This window comes from Gavia stellata, chromosome 11 (assembly GCF_030936135.1).
Source record: "Gavia stellata isolate bGavSte3 chromosome 11, bGavSte3.hap2, whole genome shotgun sequence".
Taxonomy (NCBI): domain Eukaryota; kingdom Metazoa; phylum Chordata; class Aves; order Gaviiformes; family Gaviidae; genus Gavia; species Gavia stellata.
The window spans coordinates 3,229,091-3,255,263 of NC_082604.1; the positions used below are offsets into that span (position 1 = coordinate 3,229,091).

At 39.3% G+C, this 26,173-nt stretch overlaps 1 protein-coding gene across 4 annotated transcripts in view; it reads right to left on the minus strand.

Moving 5' to 3' along the window:
* Positions 1-1,075: 1,075 nt before the first annotated feature.
* ARMC8 (armadillo repeat containing 8) overlaps positions 1,076-26,173 on the minus strand; it is a 79,018-nt gene continuing 53,920 nt past the window's right edge. For 3 of the 4 annotated variants that reach the window (XM_059822974.1, XM_059822973.1, XM_059822972.1), the window contains 13 exons: positions 25,764-25,824; positions 21,593-21,793; positions 18,959-19,054; positions 17,339-17,421; positions 16,966-17,047; positions 14,496-14,582; positions 12,284-12,376; positions 11,658-11,807; positions 9,792-9,887; positions 7,490-7,585; positions 6,928-7,000; positions 5,571-5,664; positions 1,076-3,649 (listed from right to left, as the gene is read on the minus strand). In XM_059822974.1, the coding sequence (XP_059678957.1) occupies positions 3,616-3,649; positions 5,571-5,664; positions 6,928-7,000; positions 7,490-7,585; positions 9,792-9,887; positions 11,658-11,807; positions 12,284-12,376; positions 14,496-14,582; positions 16,966-17,047; positions 17,339-17,421; positions 18,959-19,054; positions 21,593-21,793; positions 25,764-25,824 (1,246 nt within the window). In that variant the 3' untranslated portion in view covers positions 1,076-3,615. The remainder of the gene's footprint in view (positions 3,650-5,570; positions 5,665-6,927; positions 7,001-7,489; positions 7,586-9,791; positions 9,888-11,657; positions 11,808-12,283; positions 12,377-14,495; positions 14,583-16,965; positions 17,048-17,338; positions 17,422-18,958; positions 19,055-21,592; positions 21,794-25,763; positions 25,825-26,173) is intronic. The other variant, XM_059822975.1, reaches the window with a different exon arrangement.

Genomic DNA, 26,173 nt, shown 5'->3' on the forward strand with positions numbered 1-26,173 from the left:
GCAGCACACGATGTCTGGTGGCCTGGTCCTTCAGGTCAAGGTTCCTCGTGGTTGAGGATTCGGCTTTTGGCATGTCAAATCCCCTAGTGCCCCTGGCAGCCTGAGGGGACACTGTCCAGTGCCTCCAGGGGACATGGTGGGGCTGAGCCTTAGCAGGGGTGACCCTGCCTCCAGCATCAGCTCAGAAGAGCAAACTGCACCCCTGGATGCCCCCAGCAACTGTCTCTTTTTTGTAGAAATAAGCCTCCAGCAATGTCCTGATGATTTTAACCACCACTGAAATATTGCACGTTTACACCTATCACGCGCTTACGTTTTAGGATGACCAAAGACAGTCCGGTTAAACCCATTTTCTAGTCTTCAAGAATCTAATCTCATGCACCTCAATTATTCTTCCGCCTGCTTCAGCAGTTTCAGGAGGTGCAGCATCTACTGCAATGGCTAAAGTCTGTAAAAATAAATTTTCTAAAAAAAAATTAGATGTTTGCCTTAAGAATATACAGGCACAAGATGCTTTTGAGTAGGTCACTTAGCTTCTTTCACTATTACAATGCAAATCTGTGATTGGAACAACGGCCAAATTAGAAGTCTCATTTGACTCTGTGGGAGAGACTACTCCAAAAGTGGACTGGAGGTGGTGGAGAGCAACCAAGTGTACCACTTTTCTGACAAGTAGCACACCAAACTCCATGCAGAACTATTAACTTTTTGACACACGTAACCTTTGAGAGAAGGATTACCATCACTGGACCCAGATATAAAGAGTGGACATACTTATCAAAATTCATCAGGACTGGTTTTCAGAAGAGGAATGTCACAAGAATAACAGAAATCCTGGTGATTTGTTATTATGTCCAGACAAACTCTGTATTTGCTTTGGTTCTGCAAGCAACCCTGTAACTCACAAGACACTGCTACCTAAATAAAGTTGGGAAAGATCTGGCTGACCAGCAAACAAGTTTGCTCCCTCTGTGAATCTCAGGCTAGCAACTGTCAGTCTGTAGGGAAGCTGGGACAGAAAGTCGAGATTTCTCCATGAAGCTGAGAAGAATCTAGATGTTCTGGTAAAGTTCTTTTTATTTACAGTATTCTTCTTTTTGTACATACCTATAGCAACATCAAAAATTATTCACAAAGCTTAACTGAATGTAAAAATGTTCTCATCCAACAGTTTGTCCTATCAATATCTGTGGAAAATGTCAACTGTTCTCATGCAGCAACGAGATTGTCTGAGCATTGGTTTTTAGTTTTACTGGTAGAATTTTAGGAAACCACCTCAAAACACGTACACAGGTACTTACTCACCTTTTTTCCGAACACCTTTAGGCACCTTCTTAAGTTTTATAGAATCAAACTCAGATTTGCTTTTAGAAATGTGAACTGGGGGAGGACGAGAAGAGATATGCAAGAACTTGAGCTCCTAAACATACGTAGCCGGAGTGCAAATTTAGAAGTCAGATGCACGCTGTACAGTTTTGCATTTACAATACCTGCCTCAGAACTTTTTCTCACTTCAAACAAAAATATATTTGATTGAATTTTATAAATAAGACTTCACTTCTGAGGTACTGGTATTTATCAAGTTCTCACATATTATTACTTTCCCTTTTGTTCAGCCCCCAAAGTCCATCATGAAAAATTTGCAGAAGGACATTAAAAAACTGCCAGTCACTTACTGCAATGCCTGGGGAAAAAGTGTCAGGTGCTCATTTTTATTTGTCTTTCAAGAGTGGAAGAAGTTACAGGAAATGTATATATTCTCCTTTGCAACCAAGTGATAACAGTTATCCGATACATAGCACATTCAAATTCCAGGCCAAACTGTGGTCACATTTTCTGACACAAGTAGTTACCTCGGAAAAAAGTAAGGCTATCACCATTTGATCTTCTGATTAGAAATAAAAGATTAAGATACTTATCAAAATTGGTTAGCAAAGTTACAGACCTCTCTTCTCGCTGCAGCCTTCCTGAAGTTCAATGTAACAGAAGAAAGATTTGGTTTAAGACATCGGCTGCAATCTTTAGTGTGCCTGTTAGTGCTATGTAAATATAGTGTTTGGAGATTCTGACTATTAAAACTATGGTCTAAACTGAAATCGGAAAGTAGACACGGGAAGAAAGCAAGAACCCTGAAATGCATGAAGGAGAGCTCCTTGCTGCCCTCATTTGTTACTATGCTATTTGACTGTGAAGCTGCTGGGGTCTCACATTTCAGCCTAACCTTACACAGTCGTCTTCATTTGTACTTGTGTTTTTTTCCTCCGTACTTCACACAATTTCAGGAACAGGAATTTCAGGCACAATTTCAGGAACTTATGGACAATCTAGGCTTCTGAATGCAGTAAAATCCCATTGCTTATTATCCAGGTATCCAAATCCATGCAAGTGTGTATATCTGCATATATACACAAAATCTGTAGCAACATTACTGAGCTAAAAAAAAAAAACCCAAAACCCCAAATTTTCCATCCTTTCCCCAACTTAATGCACCCAGCTGATCTTTCATGGAAATAATTTATAAGTCGCTTAACTACATCCGGAAGCAAAGGATGCAAAACAAAAGCAACCCCTTAATCACTGCTTGCCAGCTCCTTCTGGTCTCTTGAAAGTCTAACTTCTGCAACGTGCTGTTTGCTCTATTGATATTAGTGATCAGCAAATACTTATCACCAGTGAATAAGCTAATCCTTCAGCAATTAGCTGAGCAAGTTCTTGGCTACTAAAGCAATAGCTTATGCCTGCTGATATTGCAGCCACCTGTTCCTTTCTAGAAAAGTCAACAGTCATGCTAACTCTGAAGTATGAGCTTTTCTTCTAAAAATGTAAAGAAACCCAAAACAATTCAGTTGACCCATTCCATGGATTTGAGCATGTCATCAGTACCAGGTGACCTTGTATGGCAGTAAAAAAACTCTTGGACTTTGTCAGTACAGAACGTGCTGCTTATAATTTGGGGTCTACAGTCTCCCTCTATTTTTCCTCTTTAAAAAGGAAGTATAATGTAAGTTAAGCTGAAGTTCAGAAATGCATATATTTTACTTAAAAACATTCATCTGTTCAAAATTCAAAATAAACTTTATGGGATACAACAGTTTGGTTTTCTTTAAATAACATTTCATTCAAACTGTATATAATTCATTGAAGTATTCGTACAGCAAACAATGGTTAACCCTTGAAAACCTGTAGAAAAAGATTTTCACACAAAAAAAAAGAAAAACAAAATTGAGGTATCACACCCACACACATTCTCCCACGCACACACTCGAGCACACCCGCACGCATCCACACACGCAGGCTGCAGCAAAAGCAGAAAATCGTAGGCCCAAAAGAAAAATGATGACTGATTGTTCTATCGAAAAGTCCAGGTAGCTCAGGAAAAAAAAAACCAAAAAACCAAAACAACCCCCCAAGAGTCCTCTGAGTAAAGAAACTACCTCAAGAAAATTCTCAAGTGCACTGGAGACCTGATCATTTAAACTGTTTCTGCAAAGCAGCTCCCTGCACCTGAGAAAAATGCAGCCCAAGGTGACTTGTGCAAATATAAGGAGTCAGGAATATCTCCTGCTCTTCCTTAAGTAGACATGAGGGGTGTCCATAGATTCAATCAGTCTTTGATCATGCAAGATACTGCTGGAGTGCTGTCTTCGCCCTGCAATAAAGGAACAATCTGTTAATCGTTGGGGTTTGGCTTTATCACCAACAGCTTTATGTACAAGACGATGCATTGTGCCAGCAAGAGAGGGAGGATGAGCAAGAGAGGGAGAATGAACAAGAGAGGTAAAAGGAAGCCAAGTGGCTGGCTCCTTCAGTTTGGAAGAATCTAGCCCATGGTGCAGAAGCGCTCTGCGTGGGCTCTAACAATTTCAGAATCCACCTTGCATCTATGAATAAGATGATCTAACCAAGTATATTAAATACTCAGCATAAACTGAGCAACTTTCAAGTATGGTGGGGCTTAAGATGCGTATTGCACTTCATTATAAACACACTTTATAAAAAAAACCCTTAAGAGCAATAACTGTGAAGAGCAATTACTTCTCTGTAATACAGATGTACCATGAAAAGCACGTCTTTGAGCTGAGAAATGAAAGAGGTGTCATAACTCAGAACATACTAGAAGCACGTTAGTCCTGTCAGGAATACCGGCCCTACCAAAAACGTACAATGAGGTGAGAGGGAGGAAAAGAAGCAACAGCCAGCGTAATACAGGAATTTATGTAATCTAACATTGTGCAACGTTTTTGCTAAGAAAAAAACACCTCCCAAAAGTCTAGGGTTACAGTTTCGTCATCACTTCAGCTAATTCAGTGTTTCCTACCACCTGAAGCGAGAAGCTTTGCTATTCCTTTGTCCCCCACACCTCCCAACCATGCTACCATGACCTTGACAGACTTTTCCAAGATCCAGTACAACTCAGCAACCCAGAGGAAGATTATTTTTCTTCCAAGTTTCCTGCTACATTCACAAGTCTTATTGGCTCATCGAGGGGGTTGATGAGGCAGAGGTGGGATAGGGTTAAACAGTGGGAGCAGGTGGCCAGAAGAAACAGGAGGGACAGTAACTCGCAAAGGTGCTATGCAATCAGCTCCCCGTCTCTTACAACCAAGGCTTAAGTGTTGAGAAGCAAGGCCCATTTACCAGAAAGTATTTTTACTGGTCTAAGTTTTATTCCTATTTCTCACTGTTTGTTTGAAAACCCTATTTAGCTTTTCCATAATTTTCTGTGAACCTGCTTATTGATATCTGTATGTTCCTGATTCTCACCTTCAATACTGATACTTTGGCATAGATTTTAAACGGAGAAGTCCTAACTTTACTACAAAGATGTCTAAGGACACTGAAATATCTTTCATAAAAACAAGAAACCCAAATTTAATGCATTTTAAAACAGTGCACACGTTTTTTTAGAGTTGTGTTGTCTGACCTCTTCTAAAAATCAGATCATCTCCTTTAGTTCATGAAAGAAATATGGGTTGTTGCTAACTGTAGGTGGGATAATTGCAAAAAGTTAACATAAAAAAACAGAAACTGTCATTAGCTATTTTGGTTATATGTGTTTGTGAAGAACCTAGATGATCTCTGTAGATACTATAATATGAGTAACAGACTAGGTATGTGAAAAGTTACTGTTAAGCTTAATTAGTTTAAAATAATTTAATTGAGTAACAACAGTGGTGATCCCCTATTATCTTTTTAATTCATAGTGTTACGTGATGGTTTACCATTGTTCCAATCCTCTGGAACTTTGTTAGTAGTCCAAGGTTTAGACAAATATTTGTGTTATCAGTGAGATTTCAGAGAGGCCCCTCCACTGGTTTAGAAGATCTTAAATGTAGTTATTTTATATTGCTGAGAACTTCAGTAAAATTTGTTACTCCTGAGCAATACAAAACCTGCTCTTTAAATAAGTGTTCATCACAATTTCTTCATACACTGTAAAACTCAGTGCAATGACAGACAGTTTTTCTGGGGGATTTTTCAATAATCAAAAGATTTCAAAAAAGATACTTTTTTAACAAAAAGCAAAGATTTCCCTCTAATCTTCTTTTTGGATTTTTCTTTATACTCACTTGTCACACAGATTTGGATCCGATGACTGACTCAATTTATGTAGAATATCTACTATTCCCATGTCTCGTAGTTTATCTTGGCGTTCTTGTGAACCTACAACAATAAATTACATTGTTGGGAATACCACCAAAAATAAACGTCTGCAGAACGGAAGAAAGGAGTGGTAGCAGAAACCAGCTTAAAGGAGGGGTATGGAACAGTTCAGTTAGAACACCGCAATGGAAAAAATCCCTTTGGTGTGGCTACTTCTCAAGGGAGCTCTAGTTTCTTTTTTTGGACTATGTGTGTGTATATTTAAAGAAAAGAAAACTTTGAAGGCAAAAAATCTGAACACATTTTATCCTAAAGTAAGAGGCTTTACTTCAGTTGGCTTATTCTCATCTCTCTGATTTGGATGCAGAGAACATTTAACCGGAGGTGTGTTTCTGAGTCTGACTTGTAGCACTGTACAATGCCAGTGTAATGAGCAGAAAGCCACCAGGAGCATAGCCAAGTGTCACACACTGAAGGAAGTTCTGTGATATGAGAGATGTGGAATAAGGTACACAGTAGGGAAAAAAAAAAACAAAACCAAGTAGAGACAGTGATTTCTTTGCTGAAGAGCAGCATGGTCAACTTGAGGGTCTGTAAATCATCCATCCAAGGAAGTCCTCCTCCCAGCCCCACCACTCCTCAAAGTACACCACCTCCCACCACTCCTTCCCTTGCCATTTCTTCCAGCTCCACACTGTTGCCTTCATCTGCCCTCTCCACCCCTCAACACAAACACACATATTTTTCTGCGCAGCAGCATCCTTCAGCTCCCTTCTGGTTACCTTCCATTGTTCCAGGCCATGACTCTTCTTACCGAATGCCTTCCCCATTCCTTCCAGTTCCACCCACAAGTCCTTTGACTGGTTTCAGAGTCTCACCACCCAACCCATTCAAGCCATCCATGTTGGGGAAAATTTCGTTGCAACAAATGCCCTTTCTAATCCATTTATGCTCTCCAGTGAACCTGTTCCCTCCAACAATGAGTTCCCGCAACCTTCTTAAGACTTGGAAGCTCTCTTACTAGGATTCTCTTTCACTCCAATTGTTTTCAGATTTTACAGAAATGCTACAGGTGGAAACCTCCCACTGTGTGACTCATCAACTCCTATTTACTGATGCTCTCTTCTTGTGTCTCCCCTTCCCACCCCAGAACAGCTCTCTGCACCATCCTCAATGTCCATTCTGTGTTATACCTACAATGTCGTCTCCCTTTATGCTTTGGATCCCCACTGTGCTGTGCGCTGCAAATATTGATTACTATGCAACAGCAGCATTTTGATCAGGATAGTAACTTTATATGCATTAGTAATGAGACTTTCTTACCTTCTTCTTCATTCCATATGAGATTAGATATACAGAACATGGCAGCAAGCTGAAGTTTAGCATTTGAATGACTCTAAATATAGAAAAATAGTACTCAAGTTTAGAAGGAGAAATTCAGCAACTCTCAGACTTACATTTTGGCATTTATCCTGTAATAAATGAAGCAGCAAAGTTGGGACTAATTCTTATCTACAACTTCTCTCAAAAATAGTGCCATAACATAAGGCACTTGAGTAGCATTCAATCCCTTCCAAATATTTACTGAGGTCTACAAGATAGGCCTTTTCCAAGATCATGAAATGTTTTCAATGTAGATTTGTTACAGGCATTGCTTAATTCACCGTAACATTCTGATGGGAAATAACAACTGGATTTGCCTTTTAATCAGATCCTCAATAGACCTCCACCATACAGAACTGCACTACATGATTTCTTAAACATAACTGGGTAGATGAAAGTTAAGCGCATAATACTGAATAATTTACAAGACAAAATGCTGAAGTACCCTCTTTTCATTCCTACAAAAGACCAACATAAGACCTTTAAGAGATATTCCCCATACCATGTAGTATTTGATTTTCTGCAGGATGTCATCATTGGTCATAATCAGTTCTTTTGCTGTCGTTCCATCTGCTATATTGGCAAGTATACATAACGTCTGAAAGAGAGAAAAACTGCTAAGTTATTTGGCCATAGATCACATCCCATGATTTATACTGTTTCCCTGACAGCTTTGAACTTGTGACAAACAATTTCTTTAATTAGTTTTAATATCTTTAATCTGGAGTTTCCAGCTTGCTTACATCTGGGGCCAATGCCCAAGAGTCAACAGCTGTGGCTGAACAGCCCTGGCAAAAAACCCAGTCATTGCTTTTTTTAAAGTAAAAAGCAATATTCATTAATTAATTTCAATGAGTAAAATTTTAAGTCTCTCATGGAAATATGCAGCATATAGAAAAGATTAAATAGATTGGAAAATAAAGCAGTCTATTCTTTATCAGTGGCTAGGGAAAAAACCCATATCCATCTAGTTCTGCAGACCAGGAAAAGGAAAGACAGAGGTCTATCTGCTCATCTAACAGAGTAGTAATTTTTTTTTTTTCAACAGGTCTAATCACACATCCTACCTGCAGAGATAATTCAAACTACTAACGCATCTGGTTATTTCCTGCAAATTAGAGAAGCCATCCTACAAAATAACCTTGAAGCAACTAGGCCCATGTTGGCATCACATGCCCATGGCATTTAAGACTGGCAGAGGCAGCTTTCCCGGTCCTCAGGAGGCAACAGGAGATGCTCTACAAATCCTTTCCCAAGGAGCTGTGGAAGAACTTAATCATCTCTTCTGAACACGCAGGGATGACTACAGGAGGACACCGGAGAATGATCAGCACTTGTGGGATGCCTGTGTCTAAGCTGCACGGCATTCCTGTCAGCAGTTGCAGGGATTTATTAATTCCAAGCTGCTAATTACACACTGATGAGCCAGTCAGTGACAGAGATAAGCACTGTCCTGCTAGAAGTACGGGCCCTTGCGTGCAGATAGGCAGTACTGGATGTATGACTTAATTCTGAAATAAAAACAAGCTGCTGATCACATCACAGGGACAAAGAAGTGCTCTACGTATAAAGGCCCCAAACCCTAAAGGCTATATTCAACCCTGGTCCACTAGCCCTTTCCAAGAGCACTTCTCAGGTACACCGATTCTCCTCCAAAATCATTCTGAGAGGCTTGGCAAGGTAAATAACCTTTAATTGCAATGAAGGCCATTCCTGTCACTAGAGCTTTTTCAGGAAGAACTATTTAGAAAGACACAACTGGTTAATCCTCAGCTGTTTCAGAACCATGAGATCACTAAACTTGCTCTCTATTAAGAGTCTTTTGGGTTTGTTTGGGGGTTTTCTGTGAATTTTGCACTTAAATAGCCATAAAAGTCCTGTTTGCCTTCAGCCCATTGTTCACTGAGCAAAGGTTTAGACCACTCTGGATTTAGCTGTATTTTTACACTTATTTGCCATGCTTTTTGCTACCAATATCCATCCTAAGCCAAAACAATCCTCTGGCATCTCCCACAGCTTCTCGCTGCCCCCATTCTTCATCACCTCATGCCCTGTTATGAGGAAGAAATGGTTCTCCACTTGACTGTCTTGTCTGTCACAAGAGTTCATCAGCCAAATTCTGCCCATTTATCCTCCCCCTTATGCTGCCACCAAGCCAGGGATGCTTTTCCCTACTGGCCATCTCCTCTTTCCTTCTCCCTTTCCTCTTGCATATCGCTTAAGTTTTAATTTGTCAGGGCATGTCCCTCCCCACTTTTTCCTGGGCTACACCAGCCTGCTCTTTTCCCTGCTAGTGCCTCTCCTCCTCTAATCGCTGCTGGCTCCTGCAGGCACCCAAGAACAGCTGAGTTGCCACATGTCCCAGCAGAACACGTACTACTGCCAGCAAGGCAGGCGATGAGTGTATTCTTCATTACTGACTGCTCCGATGGCTGCTATAGGAGCAAATAACCGTGATGCTCTCCCCAGTGTGAAATACCGGCTTCTTTCTCTTCCCTTGTTCCTACTGTCCCCTTTCTGCCATTGCAGTTGCCTTAGATTTAATTCTTCTGCTCTCACATACAGTGCTCTCCTCTTTACCAAACCTACATTTAAAAAAAAATTCTGAATTAAATTCAAACACGTTTGTAATAATCCATTAGAAAGAAATGCATTCTTGGAGGTCCTAAAGTTATTAATCTGACAGATCTCAGTAAAATATTCACAGCACATCATAATCCCAAACAAAGACGACATGTTGAGAACAGTAAGCACTCTTAGCTGTTTCTTAAATTTTATTCTGCCAAGACAACAAAGAAGGGTACCTGCTCTTTGACTTCTATATTGTGCTCCCCTTCCAGAATGAGGGTCACTGCTTGCATGATTTGCTTCCCATGAGTGCTCATTATGTGGTCTATGTGCTGCCAAAGCAATGATGAAACACAATCAGCGTAACTTTCCAGACAAAGAAGGGGCATTCCTACTTGAATTACTCTAAGTAAGGAGTATCAACATCGCACAAAGACCCTAGCTCCTAGCGAGGTCTCCCAAACCCAAGAACTTATCACAGCAGAAACACTTCATAATATTCCTCTTCATTTGAAGCCTGGTCTTGTTTGAGAGAGCATGATATGGGCCTTGGTTTTGATTTCACTGTAACCTGTGGAAAAGACACTGGTTTCCCAGTTGCATGGAGGCCAGTCTGAGGACTGAATCCTGCTGGACCCAAGCTCTAGGTTGCTGCAGTTAGGAAGAACCACTTCTCATCTGATAACAGGGGGATATCAGAGAGGGGTAAGAAAAGTGAGGTTTCTTATCTGGTATTTGCTACTGTTACTGGGACACTGTGACCAGGTCCCATATCCGCATTTCAAAAGTCTCAGAGGGTTCAGAGAAATAAGCCATATACGTTACTCATCATCTAGGAAAACTGTCTCAAGTTAAGAGACTTACAGGCAAAAGGTCATTTGATCACAGACTATAAACACCTATACTAGAATAAAATTGATCATTAGGAGCAACAGAAAAGATGAAACTAGATCTACTGGATTAACTGACACCAAAACTCAAGTGACAGCAAACAGGCACCAGAGATTACCAGCACATGGCCCACTACAATTTTTTAAGTTAGGGATTCTTGCAGGACTCCTTAAAACTGCTAATAACGAGACTTCATTCGAAAGCTGCTGGATGAGTTATTCTGGAGTGAGTTTTGGGTAGAGAATGAGAATGGTTGGTTCTGACTCTAAAACATACTACAGAAAGTAGGTGAAGTTGGGACGTAGTTTCAGATGAAGAACACCTTAAGTGATAATGAGACTCTACCGTCAGAGCTCAGGGTGAATTTAATGAATGACTGGTTATTAAATATCTTTTCACATTAAGACAGAGCTAATTTTCTATGAAGCTTATTGAGACTCAACGAGTACAAATATCAGAAGATTTTTTGCAGTGACCTTTTTATGGTAGAAACACAATACGTGATAAATGCACAGTAGAGGCTTCGTGGTTTTTTTCCCCCACAAAAATGTTGGCTTGCCAAATGTTTGCTGCATGTTTTCCCTCTGTTCTTCACAGGGGATTACCCCTTTCTTTTCCTCCACCAATATCTCTTTCTCCCTGTCAAAAACAATTCATGGGCTTACATTTTCAAACCATTTTATTTCAGTGTGTAAAATGAACGTATGCATTTTGTAAGTGCACAGTCCCACAGTCAAATTCAAAAAGCCAGTACTATCTATATAGTTGGATAAGAACAGAAATATTTCAGGTGTCACGAAAGAAGAAACACAGGTATCCATAAGATACGTGCCTCTCCACACATTGACTCAACAGTGAAACCCTCTTATTGTTGTTCTGGACAAGTTTCACAGAAAGACTGTTAGGAAAATAATTTTGCTGAAAGCTAAACGCAATGGAATTGAACATTACACGAAACTGTCTAGCTCTGTATTTGATAATAATTACAAAGTTTCAGTGGATGTAGAGAATTCTTTCAAATGTTTTGTTACGCTGATTTGTACATTTGGTTACAGATATTTGGATAAATGCAAAAGCCTCAGTTTTAGCAACGTATTGAACATTAATCTTAAACAGAAAAATAACTTGCCTTACAAAAAAGATTAAGAATTAATTTGTATTGTCTGCATGTTTGATCAGCTTTCAGAAGATCTGTTTGCAGCTCTACTTACTGGGCGAGTAGATAGAAGATTCCTGAGCAGTCCCAAAGTTTTCATCAGAACATTTACATCGGAATCAGAAAGCAACTGGAATAACTGCTCTGTACTTAGACCTCGTAAGATATCTGATTTGATCTTCTGTTCCGCTTGAAATGCCATATTCTGAAAGAGACAGAAATTTTTTGCTTGATTTTTTTACCTTAAACTGGGGCTTTTACTCTTTTAGTAGACTATTACTTGCAAGCATATATCCTTGCTAAAATTCATCTTGCAAAGATTACAATTTATGAAGAACTGCTACACAGTGAATTAAATTTCCACAGTCTTACAGCTGACCTGGTTATTACCTGCTTATTATCTGCTTTTCTTTTCCCCGGCATGCTACTGACACTACTTAACTGTTTCCCTGAATTATCTTGGCAACCAAACTGGTATCAGAATAGAAGAGTTTTATTTTATGAACTAATTGATGAAGTGTTCCAGGCTGATAGTGTTTTCCTTCTGTAGTTGGGTGGAAAGACAAGTCAGATTTCAGCTATGCTATTTTTAGTTACAACTGACAAGTTCTTTAAGTTACATCCACAAACTTTTTAAGAAGCAAAATCACAAGTGGTGTTTCCTCAGTGTGTTCTACTTACCATTAAAGCCCAAATGCCGTTCACTCGCAAGGCAAGATTTTCACTCTGTGTTAAGCTACATAGAAGTTCTATGGCTCCTGATTCTAAAATAGGCTAAAATGAACAGGGGAAAAAATAAAAAAAATCTTTAAAACACTACTTAGACTAATTAGACATATATACAAACGTAAATATAATACAAAAAAGTCTTGCTTGTATCTTGAGTTTACAAGATGTCCAGTCCACTCACATAAACTGGCCAAGCCATACCCTCCATTAATGAGAATTAAAAGATAGGTTTTTATGAAAAAACTCAGGTCAAGACAGCTTTATTCTCATGTGTGTCCGTGTATGTGTACACATGTATACACACAGACGTACATGTGTGTGTATATATATGTATACACACACATACTGCTGTGATACTATACACACATCTGCCACACACACAAGCAAATGTTTTCCCCAACAACTTTCAGCTTGGGACTGCTCTCCATAAACACTGTCTTCCTTGAGCAATCACATTTTTTTGGGTATTGAGTGGGATATACGTGACTGTTTAAAAGAGGTTATGGAGAATGAAAGGTATTTGATATCTTTCTTGACATTTAATCTTCATGTTTAGTAATCAGACCAAACTAAAATCCTACAGAAAAACTTTAGCACAATAAAGACTGTTCTTGACGATCAGATTGAAATGCATAATTTTGTAATATCACATCTTTAAATGACAAGGTAAATATCAATACAGGCACCTTTTCTTTCAAACTAATGTAATGACAGTTAAATTTTGAACAACTGCTTTCAACCTGAACCAAATTTGAAGGTTACCAGTTTTATCTAAGACCTGAAGAGCTCGTGTGCGGAAAGGATTCATCCAATGAATGACTTCTGCTGCTCTAGTTCATAAGGTATTCCTTTCTTCCTGAAGTTACTGCTTCAAAAGCAGTGAATAATTGAATGTATCTGAGTTTTTGGGAAGTGGTGTGGTTTTTAACCCACTTAAGAGCTGAATTAATCAGAAAACAGGAATGTGTGGAAAAGTCTGCACTTTGTAGGAATGCGTTCGTCTCACTGAATAGCAGCAAGACCGCAACAGAACCCGGCAGCAGCAGTTTGTGCCGAATTTCACCTGGTCCCAGGTGCTTCTGCACTGCAATAAGCTGCCAGTGACTTCTCCCCGGGCCCAGTAGCTGGCTGGCTCCTGGGGACCTCTCCACAGCCACAGCAGCCAGGAGATGTTCCAAAATTGGGTTTGGCTTAGCTCTTTTACAGGGTAAAATACAGATCCACTTCAGCTTTGTTTATTTACTTAAGTGACTGGTAGTTTACATAGAATTTTCAAAATACTATGTAGGAAAAAAAAAAAGATGATACATCAAATAAAGATCAGATGGCTTACAGATGCTTTCAAATCTAACATTTCTAAATATTCCTTCATTTTGCATAAGCAGTATTTTCTTTTGGCAATGATGCTTTTAACATCAACCATGTGACCCGACAGAAAATTCAGTGTTTCAATCCACACTGACTGTGACCTGCAGTATGAACAAGAAAGCCCACAGGACAGTGAACTGTGCTTGGCATTATTTCAGTTAATTTTCTGTCTCGCAGTCATGACTAAAACCACCAAGATCAATTGATCAAACCAAGGTAATCCAAAGTGCCCCATAGGAGCCCACACATACCACAATCTTGCAAATGTTTTCTGTAGTTAAGAAATATTTAAGACTTGGGGAATTGTTCCAGTGCTATGAAGTATTGATATGTATGTATGATCTGTATGAAATACAGACAGTGCAGAACTCAAGGACAGATACCCTGTATTGTTCAGTCAAGAACAATAAAAACCACACGACTCAGCTATGCCAGCATTTTCAAGATTACAGCAGTAATTCTCTAAGACAATGGATCATATTGCCAATTATCAGGTTGTTTTCTTCTTGCTTATGAATTTTTTAGATAATAGTGTTTTACAAGTAAAAAACTCCAAAATTTTGTGTCTACTTCTTTTTTTAGAGACTACATTTAACTGTTCAACCACATTTAACTGTCACAGCACTGTAAACAGATGATTTTTTTTTTATTCACAAGCTATCAGTCTGCCTAATGTTACAGCTCTATAACGCTTCACAAGCAGTGGCTACCAGTTAAGATACCTGTAAGCTTATTGAACCACTGTATAATGTAACTTTTGTCTGTTACCTCTTCTTGTATCTGGATAAATACTAACCTCCTTGCTCGGAGAGAATTCCAGAAGAAGATTGCATAGCGTGGAAGATGCTACTACGAGAATTTCATTTGGAGCATTCTGTAAAACCTGCAGTCACAAAGGGGAGAGCGAGGAATCTCCGTTAACTAGTAGGGTAAGGAGAGGATCATTTTGAAATGGAAAACCTGTAATTATGCTGCACTTTGATATTCCATACTTTAGGAGATGCTTTGATGCTAGCAGTGCAGATCCAGAGAGTGCTCGTTCAACTCAATGTGATGATACACATTACATGACAAGCTGGAGCAACGCAAAGTTATTTCACAGAAGCCAGATTTGAGAGCTTTCAGGTCCAATTCAAAAGAAATCAGTGGGAACAGATCGCCGCTCTGCAAAGCGTACGTGTGCAGGCAGCTGTAATTTAGCTCCGCAGCCATTCTCCCAGAGAGCAATGCAATTCTGTGTCATGGTTTACAGAAAAGCAGAGGAAGCTCCAGGAGGAGCCTCCTCAGCACTTCTGTACCTCATGCAGAACACAGCAAATTTCCTCACAACCATCCTTTCAGAAAAGCAAGTAGCCTGGAACAAGTTATACACTCTCTCTCATCTGTGCCTGGATCTCCAGCGGGACCGGTACATACCATTCTTAAACAGAGCCTCTCCCTCGCATATTCTGAGAAAACTCAGTGAGGAAATAGGCACGGAGAATACAACTGCTCCTCCAGCAAAGAAAGGGGGAATAGAAGGGTTGTCCTGTACCACCTTTTGTTTCAGAACAGTGAGCAAACTGCAAACATTAACAATTACTGCATTTACAGCAGCTTGCACTGAAGCACATATATGCAAGTCCTATAGTTTTAGACATTATTCTTCCATGGCTTATACAACTATACATGCTAGGGAAGAGAGAAAGGACTTCCGTAGTTGTCACTAATCTAAACTGAAAAAATAATTTATCTTTATTTAGTATTACTTTTATTTTTCTATTAAGAATAATTCTCGATGTTTTGGAATGAACATGCATGTTTCTGACTTCAGCTTATTTAATTCACATCAAACTGAACAGCTGCCAGCAGCTGCATTCACACAGAAGTCTGACATCTACATTTAGGTTATTTTCACATGGCTCTCCTTTTATGCTAGTTGTGCTTCTTCAAGCAATCCTGTCGTTTTTGTGTTTTACATTTAGAAAGGTTTGCTGTTTTCACGTTCGGCCTTTCACAAACTCTTAGAATATTCAAACCATTCCCTCCAAGCCCCTTCAGGTGATAATCTTGAGTCCTGAGTCATGGGATCATTATGCTGTAGCGATAGCAAAAACTTGCATGATCAAATCTCCCTTGACCTCCCAATAAGACTAATGAATTAGACACCCATGGATTAGTATCACAACTCACGTACCCAATTCAAGGATGAATGCTTAACTTGTAATAAGTGTATTGTGTATATTGTCAGAAACCAATTTCTCCATTGTTTCTATCGTGAAACTGTAGAAAAAAGTAGGCCCGTACTTTAGGGCCTCTAATTCCTGCAAGTAACATAAAAGGCTGAGAAAGTTTCTTGGCCTGCAGCCCTCAAGATGGTCAGAGTGTAGGATAACTATGAGTCAAGTTTTTGTGAGTCCGTAACTTGTGAGAATTAGAACATAAGCAGAACAGAGGAAGTCAGGCCTGAATAAAATGTCACTGAGTAGTATGCCCAACAGGCAGCTTTCTTGTATTGAAATATCTGGATCACTAGAAATAACTGAAGGATCTCCTGATCCTTTACTTCCTTCCAGGCTCTTGAGTGAAGCTTTGGACAGTCAGCTCACATAACTGCCCCGTTATCAGGCTCATCAGTTCATTTTTGCCAACAACACTTTCTCCGGTCTGGCTATTTTACTTCTGAATAGAGAGTCAGGTTCACTTGAGGTGATTCTCTTGGTGATTCTCAGGGATGTCTATGCTGGCTAAGCTTTCAGGCTTCTTGCTAGCACACTTTGTCTGTTCCCCATTTTCAACATCTAAAAGATGTTGAAACTGAGAAACCAATTTATTTATCTGCACTTAATGACAATCACAGGATGAGAGATTGTCACAGGACAATTACAGGATGAGCGGTAGTATATACCTTACACACTTTGATCCCATTTAATCTTGTGGATAATTGCATTATATTAAAATGCGTCTTTTTAAAGGTCTTGCTGAGCTCTGTGGCTTCAGTTTTAGAATTTGCAATGATATCTAGAAGGTAGAGAATTACAGGAGAAAAAGCAGATCTAAATTGTCTTGTAGGAAAAGTCAACCAAAAATCAAGCATGGACCACAGTCCTCTTTGCTGCTGCTTGGCTTTTGTTTAAGACTCTCTTAGGAGAAGGTCATGGAATTTTGATTTGTAGGTAATTTCTATTATGATTCTACAGAAAGGCATGCAAATTGAACAGACACCATATCCTCCTTTAATGGAGGAGAACACTTCAGTAGTTGAAACTTGAGTTTTCTTTACTTACCTTCATTAAAGGTTTCCATACAGCATGATCCTGAAAACTTGTCCTGAGCTGCTGTACAGAACGGGACAAACTGTGCAAACATCTATAACAGAAAAGAAACCTTCATTGTGAAACGCACACACTCACATGTACACTACTATAATGTACACATTGCTTCTACACAAAGATTCAGCTTAGAATTTGGCAAGTAGTAGACTGTAAATAGCAAAAAGAAAATATTGCACTAGTCCAGGATGACTCCCTGCCCTCCCCCCCCATAAATTTTCCAACAGTAGGAAGTACTTCAGATGCGCTTTTGAAAAATTAGCAGAAATTCTAACAAGTGCAGCAGACTTTGACAAAAGTATCTGTATGAATCAGAAAAGCCTCCTACCTGACTGCAGCTAATCGCACCTTGATACTAGATTCAGACAAGCCATTAACAATACGGTCCATCATATTTTCAGTCTCAATGATCTGGAGCAAGAAGAAATTAATATTATATGAATAAAAATATGAGCATTTATGGGTTGTTGGTATTTTGTCTGCAACATTTTAAATATTGCATATAAAAACCGTAGCTAAAAACAGCAAGCCACATTCTCTTCCCAAATTAAGTGGAAAGTAGTGTGTATCTCCATACAATTTAGAAAAAAAATAAATCTACATTCTATGCTCCGCTACTGCTTTCAAAATGATTTTATTAACCGTCAAGGAACAAGAGAGTTTTATATATATATGAATTACCCTTAATGTCATATTAAAACAAAAGAGAGCACGTGTGAGTGCACAAAATATATACAAACTGCAGATTAGAGACATGCTGTGGAGCTATCTGGAAAAAAAATACATAGTAGTTCATCTGCCATATTTAGACATAGCCAGCACAAGCACTTAAGACTAGAATAAAAGGGAGTTAATACCAAGATGAAAGATGGCTTCTGCATAATAAATCAACTTTGTCATATACACACCCATTGCTTATTAAAAATCATGCTTTGATATGTAAAAGGAGGATCCTTACTATTAACTAAAGAAGTTCATCCCAAAACAGAAGAGAAATTTATGGGTTTGAATTCTGGAGATCCTGAATGGTTCCCCACTGATAAATCTTCCTGCTAGTTATCTTTTTAATGCTGTGTTTTCCTGCCTCCTTCCTGTCCATGTCTTCCTTCCTTCTGTTTTTCCCCTTTAACCAGCAAATATACTCTGAAAATTCTCCTGCCTCCTTCCTGTCCATGTCTTCCTTCCTTCTGTTTTTCCCCTTTAACCAGCAAATATACTCTGAAAATTCTCCTGCCTCCTGTACCTGCCATTTTGGTTTGACATAACAACTCCATGCTTAATTTAAAAAAAATGCTGCTTTTCATTTTTCATCATTTAATTTCCCTTCACTTTCCACACAATTTTTTAACTATACAAGTGCTCCAACCACTCAATCCCTTTCCTGTGATGTCCAAGTAGAGTTTGTTCTCCTTCACACCAACTGCTTCATTAAAACAGCACAAGTCCCCTTGGTCACTTCAGAATCACGGAACAAATTTTGACTTTGTCTCCCAATACCATTAGACTTTCTAGGGTTTATTTTTGAAAAAGTGTTTGTTTTATAATATGATACATGACAAGAGGTATATTCTGTCCCTCAGAATATAGGTTTCAGAAATTACTCATAGGCCACAACAATATCCCTGCACAGCTTATGAGTAGCAAGGACCACAACATGTTGAAAGACAACTTATTGGGAGAATCTAGTTCATCACTGTGAAGATGCTTAGATAAATAAACTTTACTCTTATATTTTGTTATGGCAAGACATTAATTTTTGTTCAAAACCCATGCAAAAAAGCACAATGTAAAAATTTATATTAACGTAATAGAAAGAGAGCCTTCTTGTTTCAACTTACTTATACCACAGTGAGAAAAAGGGATGGAAGAGTAGAAATTCTTGCACTGCCCTTCAGCTCAACTTCCAGCTATGTCTTTGCCTGATTGCTATCATTTTGCACAGGCTCACCTTTTTTCGGATATCTTCATCGTTCGCTCCCAGGGAAGCATAGAGCTTGAAAGCAGCCTGGCGCAGTTCATGGGCATGCTTCAAATCATGGTCAAGCTATTTAAATAAAGCACAGATATCAAATTTAGACACTAAAAAATTACAGGTGTTATCTTCTTATTTGTTGTAAACCAGTGCTTATCTACTGAGGTTTTGTCTACCATGCCAAGGGCAGCCAGAACTGCTGTTTCATTAGCTGACATCCTCGTCTGCCAACTGAATACAATAATTGAAGTTAAGAATATGGTTAATTTATCTGCTGAGTTACAGATAAGTCAACTTAAGCACTTTGAGGCCAAAACACTTCTATAAAGTTACGACTCTATCCAGACCGTATTCAGGCAAAAACTATTCTTATTTACCCAACAGAAGCTTACAGGAACAAGCCATGAGAAGTCAAAAAAAATTGGAAGAGAATCAAGGGAAGTTTTATCAAGAGAACTGAAGCAAAAGCAGGAATCAAAGCCGGTCTCTAAATCACAGGACCATCTTAAGGTGGATGTTAACTCCTGATTTCTGCTGTAAAGGCAACACAGCAGGGTGCAAGCTGTCTAGGAGGTTTCTGGAAGGTAACTTTTTAACACAGGCGCCGGAGGGGTGAATTAGGGTGATGCACTGCTACATACGCCGCTCACGATCAGGAAAAACTGCTTGGGCGTATGATAATTAATGGGAGCACTAGCTATAGGGATCATAAAATAGTGGTGTTCAAGTTCCTGAGAAAGGCACGGAGCGGAGTACAGAGCCTTGACCTCAGGAGAGCAGACCTGGAGGAGCAGGTGGGGTGTACCCTGGCTTGTTCAGCCAGGAGAAGAGAAGGCTGAGCGGAGACCTAAAATACCTACAAGGAGATTACAAAGAATATGGAGCCAGACTCTTTATGGAGATGCAGAGCAAGAGAAGGAGAGACAATAGTCAAACTGAAACAGGAGAGGTTCTTTCTGGATACAGGAAAGAAAAATTCAGCATTAGAACAGTCAAACTTTGGACCAGATTGCTCAGAGATGTTGTTTCATCTCTATTCTTAGCAGTTTTCATGAGCCAACTGGACAAAGCCTTGAGCAACGTCATCTAGGCTTAGCATTGACACTGCTTTGAACAGAAAATTAAGACTCAGACCTCCTCACGTTCCTTCCAATGAAAGTAATTCCACGATTCTGACTGCCCTCAAAACTCTGTACCACAGGGTTCCACAAAACAATGCAATATTTAAAGTCTACACAAAATGCCAGAAAAATGGTAGTATTAAGCTGCAAAGCGCCAAAATAAAAGAACTGTCAAAAATTAAGCTGCATGAGAAATTCTCTCTGGTGCAGCTATATTAGAGTAGAATGTATTATATCATTGTTAAAAATATTTAAACGAGACAAGTAATCCGTTTGGCAGAGTCCTCAGTCATGTGGTTTTTACCTTACAGGGTGTAACTCAAAGCATTTTTTAAAAAGCGTGCGCCCTGGCTTCCCAGCTGACTATTTTTTACAGACTTTCTGAACACTCAAAGCAATGTCATAATATTTGTAACTGCCCCGCTCACGTTTGGAACCTAATCATATTTTTGATGCTACAGCCAACGTCCATTACTCCCCACTCAGCTGCTAAAATTCCTTCTGCTTATTTAATTTTATACTGCAACTATTTTTGTTTATACTTAATTTGCAATTTTACATAGAATTCAAGGCAGCTCTATATGCAGAATCAATCCCATTCTATAAAAGTCTGAGAAGTGAGTCTACTTCTTGGGCTAGTTTCAGAGAAAAACCAAGGCTCTGTAATCCATTTTTTTTGGGTACTTTCTAAAAATCAGTCTCAGTAAGAGGAGAAGGGACTAGGCAATGGATATTTCCCTATGCGGAATGTAATACCAATTTTGCTTCTGAGGTTGATTGATCCACTAGACCTTTGGAAAGTGTATGCAAACCTGTTAAAATAAAGTTCACGGATGAGAACTCCTAGTACAACACCTGTGAAACTAAGTCTTCAAGGTAATTTGGTCTCTATTCATCCAACCTCTTGCAAGTGCAGGTAACTCATGAAATGCTACATGACATCCACATGTTTTTCTGCTTTAACAGAACAGAATCATCCCTGAACTTAACACTTTTCACAAATCTGACCCAAGAATTGAAGCTGATCTCTCATCACATGGACTATTATCTATTACAAAGCTGAAATGTACTGGTTCCTGAAGGTAAGCCTTTTAAAGTCTGCACAGGAGAAACATCACATGTCTCCATCTGGTACTTCATTGCTATCTCTGAAAAAAGGTCATGAAACTTGTACAGTGAAGCCCACAGCCCATAGCCCATCTCTCTGTTTTTGACATAAAAGAATAGCAGCATCCTCCTTACAGAATGGGGAATCCAGATATACACGACAATTTTAATTTGAATAGAGGCTCCAGAAAAAGCAGTGAGCAAGCAAAGACTTGATTCCTGATGCATATAGTCCCCAAGTCCTACTGGACCTCTGGTCACCTTTCTGTTGAGGAACTCAGACATAAGGTTTGAATAGAATTAAAAAAAAAAATATCCTGAGCCCATTTATTATTGCTTTTGCACATTCTTTTATGCTTCAGAACCGGGTAAGGAAACGTACCCTCTTGATATCAGTGATTGCACTCACTGAGCTGGGATACTTGAAGTAGTCGGCAAGCATGACAATGAGGTGGTCGGTAATGCTGGCAATTCTCTGGAGCTCCACATCTGTTTCAATCAAATAGGCCAGTGTTTCTGCTCCTTCTACTCGCTCCTCCAGCAGTCTTTCCTTACTACACATTCGAACCAAACATGGCAGAGTCTGAAAAGTTAAAAAAATAAATTAAACCACCATTATTTAGTGCAGCTCTGTTCATAAAGAAGCTCACCAAAAAAAACCAAAAAAATCAAACGGCTATCCTAGAGCAATTCTCAACAATGATCAGTACCTTTAGACAAAAATTTTAGTGGTTTTAAAACCAAAACCAATTTCTCTGTGTGTAGTCATTACTAAGTATACAGTAGGCTACTTTCAACCAATTCTCATGCAGTCAAAATTAGTCTGCGTGAATCCAATGTTTAGAAGTAACCATGGTCAAAGTTTTGCAAAAGCTAAAAAAAAAAATCCCCTCAAAAGTTTGTATTTGCACAGGTTTATTCTTACTACACACAAGAACCAAAAGTACCCAAGCTGCCCTCAAGAAGTACTTGACCCCTCCTGCCCTTTCGCAATCTAGGATTGACTAAGGACAATGCAGTCAAAAATAATCTCGGGGCTCCTTGACCCATGCTGGCTGCTAGGAGTAGTAGAGAAGGGAGGACTACTCCTAAGTGGCATATTTGGTCAATCAGAAATGAAGTCCACTTGGAATCCAGGTCCATTCATATCCCCCCACCTCGGTTACAGTTGTATGGCAACACTTTTGTCATACCTTCTCTATTTTAAATACTAAAAACAGCTGCTGAGGGTTGGTAAACTTAAGCAGCCCTCAGAAATCATCTCATTCCAAAAGTGAGATTTCTAGGACTTCTGCAAGTTTGTTCAAAGTTTGCTTCAAAGCCTTCAGGCATTTAATTGTTATGACACTTTTTAATCTGTAGAATTCAGAACTCCACCATAATGATTAAATGCCACCAGTTTCAATTACTAAGCTGGCATAAGGTATATTAAAAACCGAGACTGACATAAATAAAGTCATAAAAGCTGAACATCAGCTGTCAAAAAATGACACTCAGGTTGACTAAGAAAGAACAGAAGTGGAATTCCACGCCTAAACCACGAAGATACTGTACTTCCCAATTCTTTCCAAGGTCAAATGGCCTGAAATGAGCTATTTCTTGGAATTCAAGGGCTAGATATTAAGTCACTGGCTGCAAGCACCCAAGAAACACAAATCTCATACCTTTCAACTTTTAGCAATTCCATCTGTTTAAAATTAATCCAAATCAAGAATCCTGAAGGACACATTTTAACTCTTCCATTAGACCTATGGGTCAGTAGTACATAATTAACACAGAGGAGCAGGGAACTGTATCAGAGGTGTAAGATGAAGAGCCACAAAGCACACCTGACCTTTTCTAGCCAGCAGATAAAGGTCTGAAAATGGACGGTAAAGATGTGGTAAAGAATGGACGGAAATACTTAATTCGCATGGTAGCGCTGGGATGCGTCAGGGTTATCAGGACAAATGGTCACTTTCGTTATTAGGATTCCAGAGAAGTAATTTCCCTTCCAAGCAAATCCATTATTCATCAGCCTCCTCTGCTGTCTCCCCACCCCAACTGATTTTATTTTTTCATGTGTTACAGGCCAACCCACCACTCAAACTGAGCAATGAAAATACATCAAAATCATTTTGGAAACACACATCCCTGACTGTCCTCCAACTGCAAGAAGTTTGATAGCAAAGGGTCAAATTTCTCTTCAATAATTTCTGAAAACTAAAGAGGGCATTGCTTTGTTTTACTTCCGAGATCAAACAATTTGTGACTGGATTTACCACAGACTGAGACTGTGTTATCTTAAAACTATGAGCTCCTGGAGTGACCCCAGAAGAAAAGCAGTTGTTACATGAGTTGTTTGAATAAGAGGGCAAGGTTCTGCCCCTTTCCTTCTGTCTTCAGTCTTCTGTCTACTCTCAATTATTACAACAAATTTTAGTCCAAAGTTTAAAACAGTTATTTGCGCAGAAGCGGCTCCCATGAGAAAGAAAGTGCTCCTATTGCTGTAGGCTGGTAAGTAAATCAGTTCACAATGGTTTGAAAGGACTGCAGTTATCCATGTGGCCCACGGGGCTGAGCACGTGTAGCGCCACGGAGTTAGCAGTCAGCTATCAGCAATAACCTGCCTTTACCTACAGCAGTAGTCCCCCATTTCTTCTCCCCAGAGCCAAACAGTTCTGGAACCCGCACGTCCTGACCAGGACATAGCCCGGGGTTAAGCAGACAGTGGGGGATTTCTGAAGGGAAGAAATTTTCAAAAGAAGAATGAGGTTTGCAGGAGTGAGATAGGTTGGGAGCATGGAATTGTAGCCCTCAGTCTGCAGGTGTTGTAAGCAGAAAGAAGAGAGATCAGGGAATTGGAGTGTCAGTTTGGAAGAAGCTAAGGAGGAGAATGAGGGAGAGCGATGCAGCTTGGCTTCCTTACTTGCTGTAAGACCAGATGCCTGTGCAGAACAGATGCCACTATCAACACCAGCAACACTGCAATGAATTGCATTTTGGACTTTCTTGTGTAAGAAGACAAGAGGGATGGGCCTTTGTCTCAGCCAATATATGGATTTTTTTTCATCTGTCATTACCTGGGATGACGGACACCAAAACCCCACTAACAAAAGCTGTAGATATGCAAGACACTACTGCCGTGGACATTGAAAGGAATGAGTATGCTTTCTTATTGCAGTATCTTACATACAACCCACCCTTTCCCCAGCATTACCAAAAAGCAGGACTTTGGGGCAGTTCTTGACACTCTGGTGACAGTTCTTCAGTTTAATATGTAAGCTTGCAGGAGCCATCAGGGATTTGCAAAAGACCACAGTGAGAAGATAACTAATCAGTAGCCTTTGGTGGTGAGAAGTATGTGTTGCTTTAAGCAGTACACAGAGCTACCTGCAGTGCCAGGAACTTTCAGCACACGCTATGGTCACACGCACACTTCTTAGCTGTCTGTTCACGAGAGGATCTGAACACCACGGAGAGGCCTTCATGGCCAAAGACAAAGAACTCCCATAAAAAGTTACTGGGTCTCAGATCACACACCACCAAATCCTGACAATGACTGCTTTGCTGATTAGACCCTTCACTTGATAGACTCATTCCAAGGACACATGTTGTCTTCTCAATCTCAGTACAAGGACACACATGGGCAAAAAAATATTTTTTCAGGCATTTAAACTGCATTTCCTTAAGGCTGAACTACATATTATTCTCTGGAATGAAGGATGCTAATAGCACAGTAAAAGCTTTGGAGTCTACCAGGCTGCTACAGTAATTATGAAAGAAAACAAACATGTTTTCTTATTGCGGTATTACAGTAATACTTCAATATCCCATGGAGAAACAAGCAGTGTTAGTATTATCTGATATCTGGCTGATATGCTTGCTCATCAACAGCTTTTTCTTTTTTTTTCTTTTGAGTAGCCATAGAAGTATGACTATTAAGAAAGAGATTACATTCCTATGGTATTTAATAAAGTTTCCTTTACTGAATTTCCTTACAAAGTCCCATACAGTACAATATTTCAGCAGGACAGGTTTTTTTTTTTTAATAACAAATTTCCCTAGCTGAAGAATGAAGCAGACAAGTCTACAAAAACATTGTGAAACCTGAGAAATCATTTGCTCATGACAGACTCCATGTATAGATTGTGCAAGTATTCTGACTATAGTCTTGTGAAAGAAGCTATTTGAAAGATAAACCAGAGCCTTGTTCATATACAGAGACCAAGGCAGTAATGTTGTTTCCGTGTTACTTACAAATGGTTACTGAAATGATTACGAACCTCAAATGGATATGTGTCAAACTCTGGGATATTTATTCCTGGATATTGACCTTTTAGTAGGATTCTTTATTTAAAACTTCTTAAAATAGCTATGGCACTATAAATGCTTAAAGACAGAAAGGGAAATTAGGGAACTAATTTTTTAAATTTAAAAAACCCAGGAGAACTTAGCGCTTTGAAATTTTCAGTATAATGGTTTCTGTGCTGCTACTTATACGAGACAAATAAAAACAGGATAGCCCTATGTGAGAAAAACATTTTAAACAGAAAACTGTTTAACCAGCTCACCTTAAGAACGATGCAAGAATCATCTGTCCGTATTGCTCCAGCTCTGCACATGGAAGTAAGGCTGTAACAACATAATAAAACATACATTCACCTATCATTGGTTTTTTTATGCACTGAAGTAAGATGTTGCAGAACACCAACTGTACTAATTAAATGCACTCCCCTTTGCTCTACCATTGATCTCAATACATTTGTGCTTACTAGACTTGGGCACACGAAGAAACTACTACAGACACACTTTTAAGCAGATTTCTAGTACAGGACATCTTGCTAGAGCACCGATCAATATATACACCACACATTGGTCAAAAAAGGTCTGACTATCAAACTTGATTGATCCACAAACCTCTTTCACCAACCCCAAAATGAACAGCTTCCATTAAAAGGAGCAATAGACACAGACCTGTCCT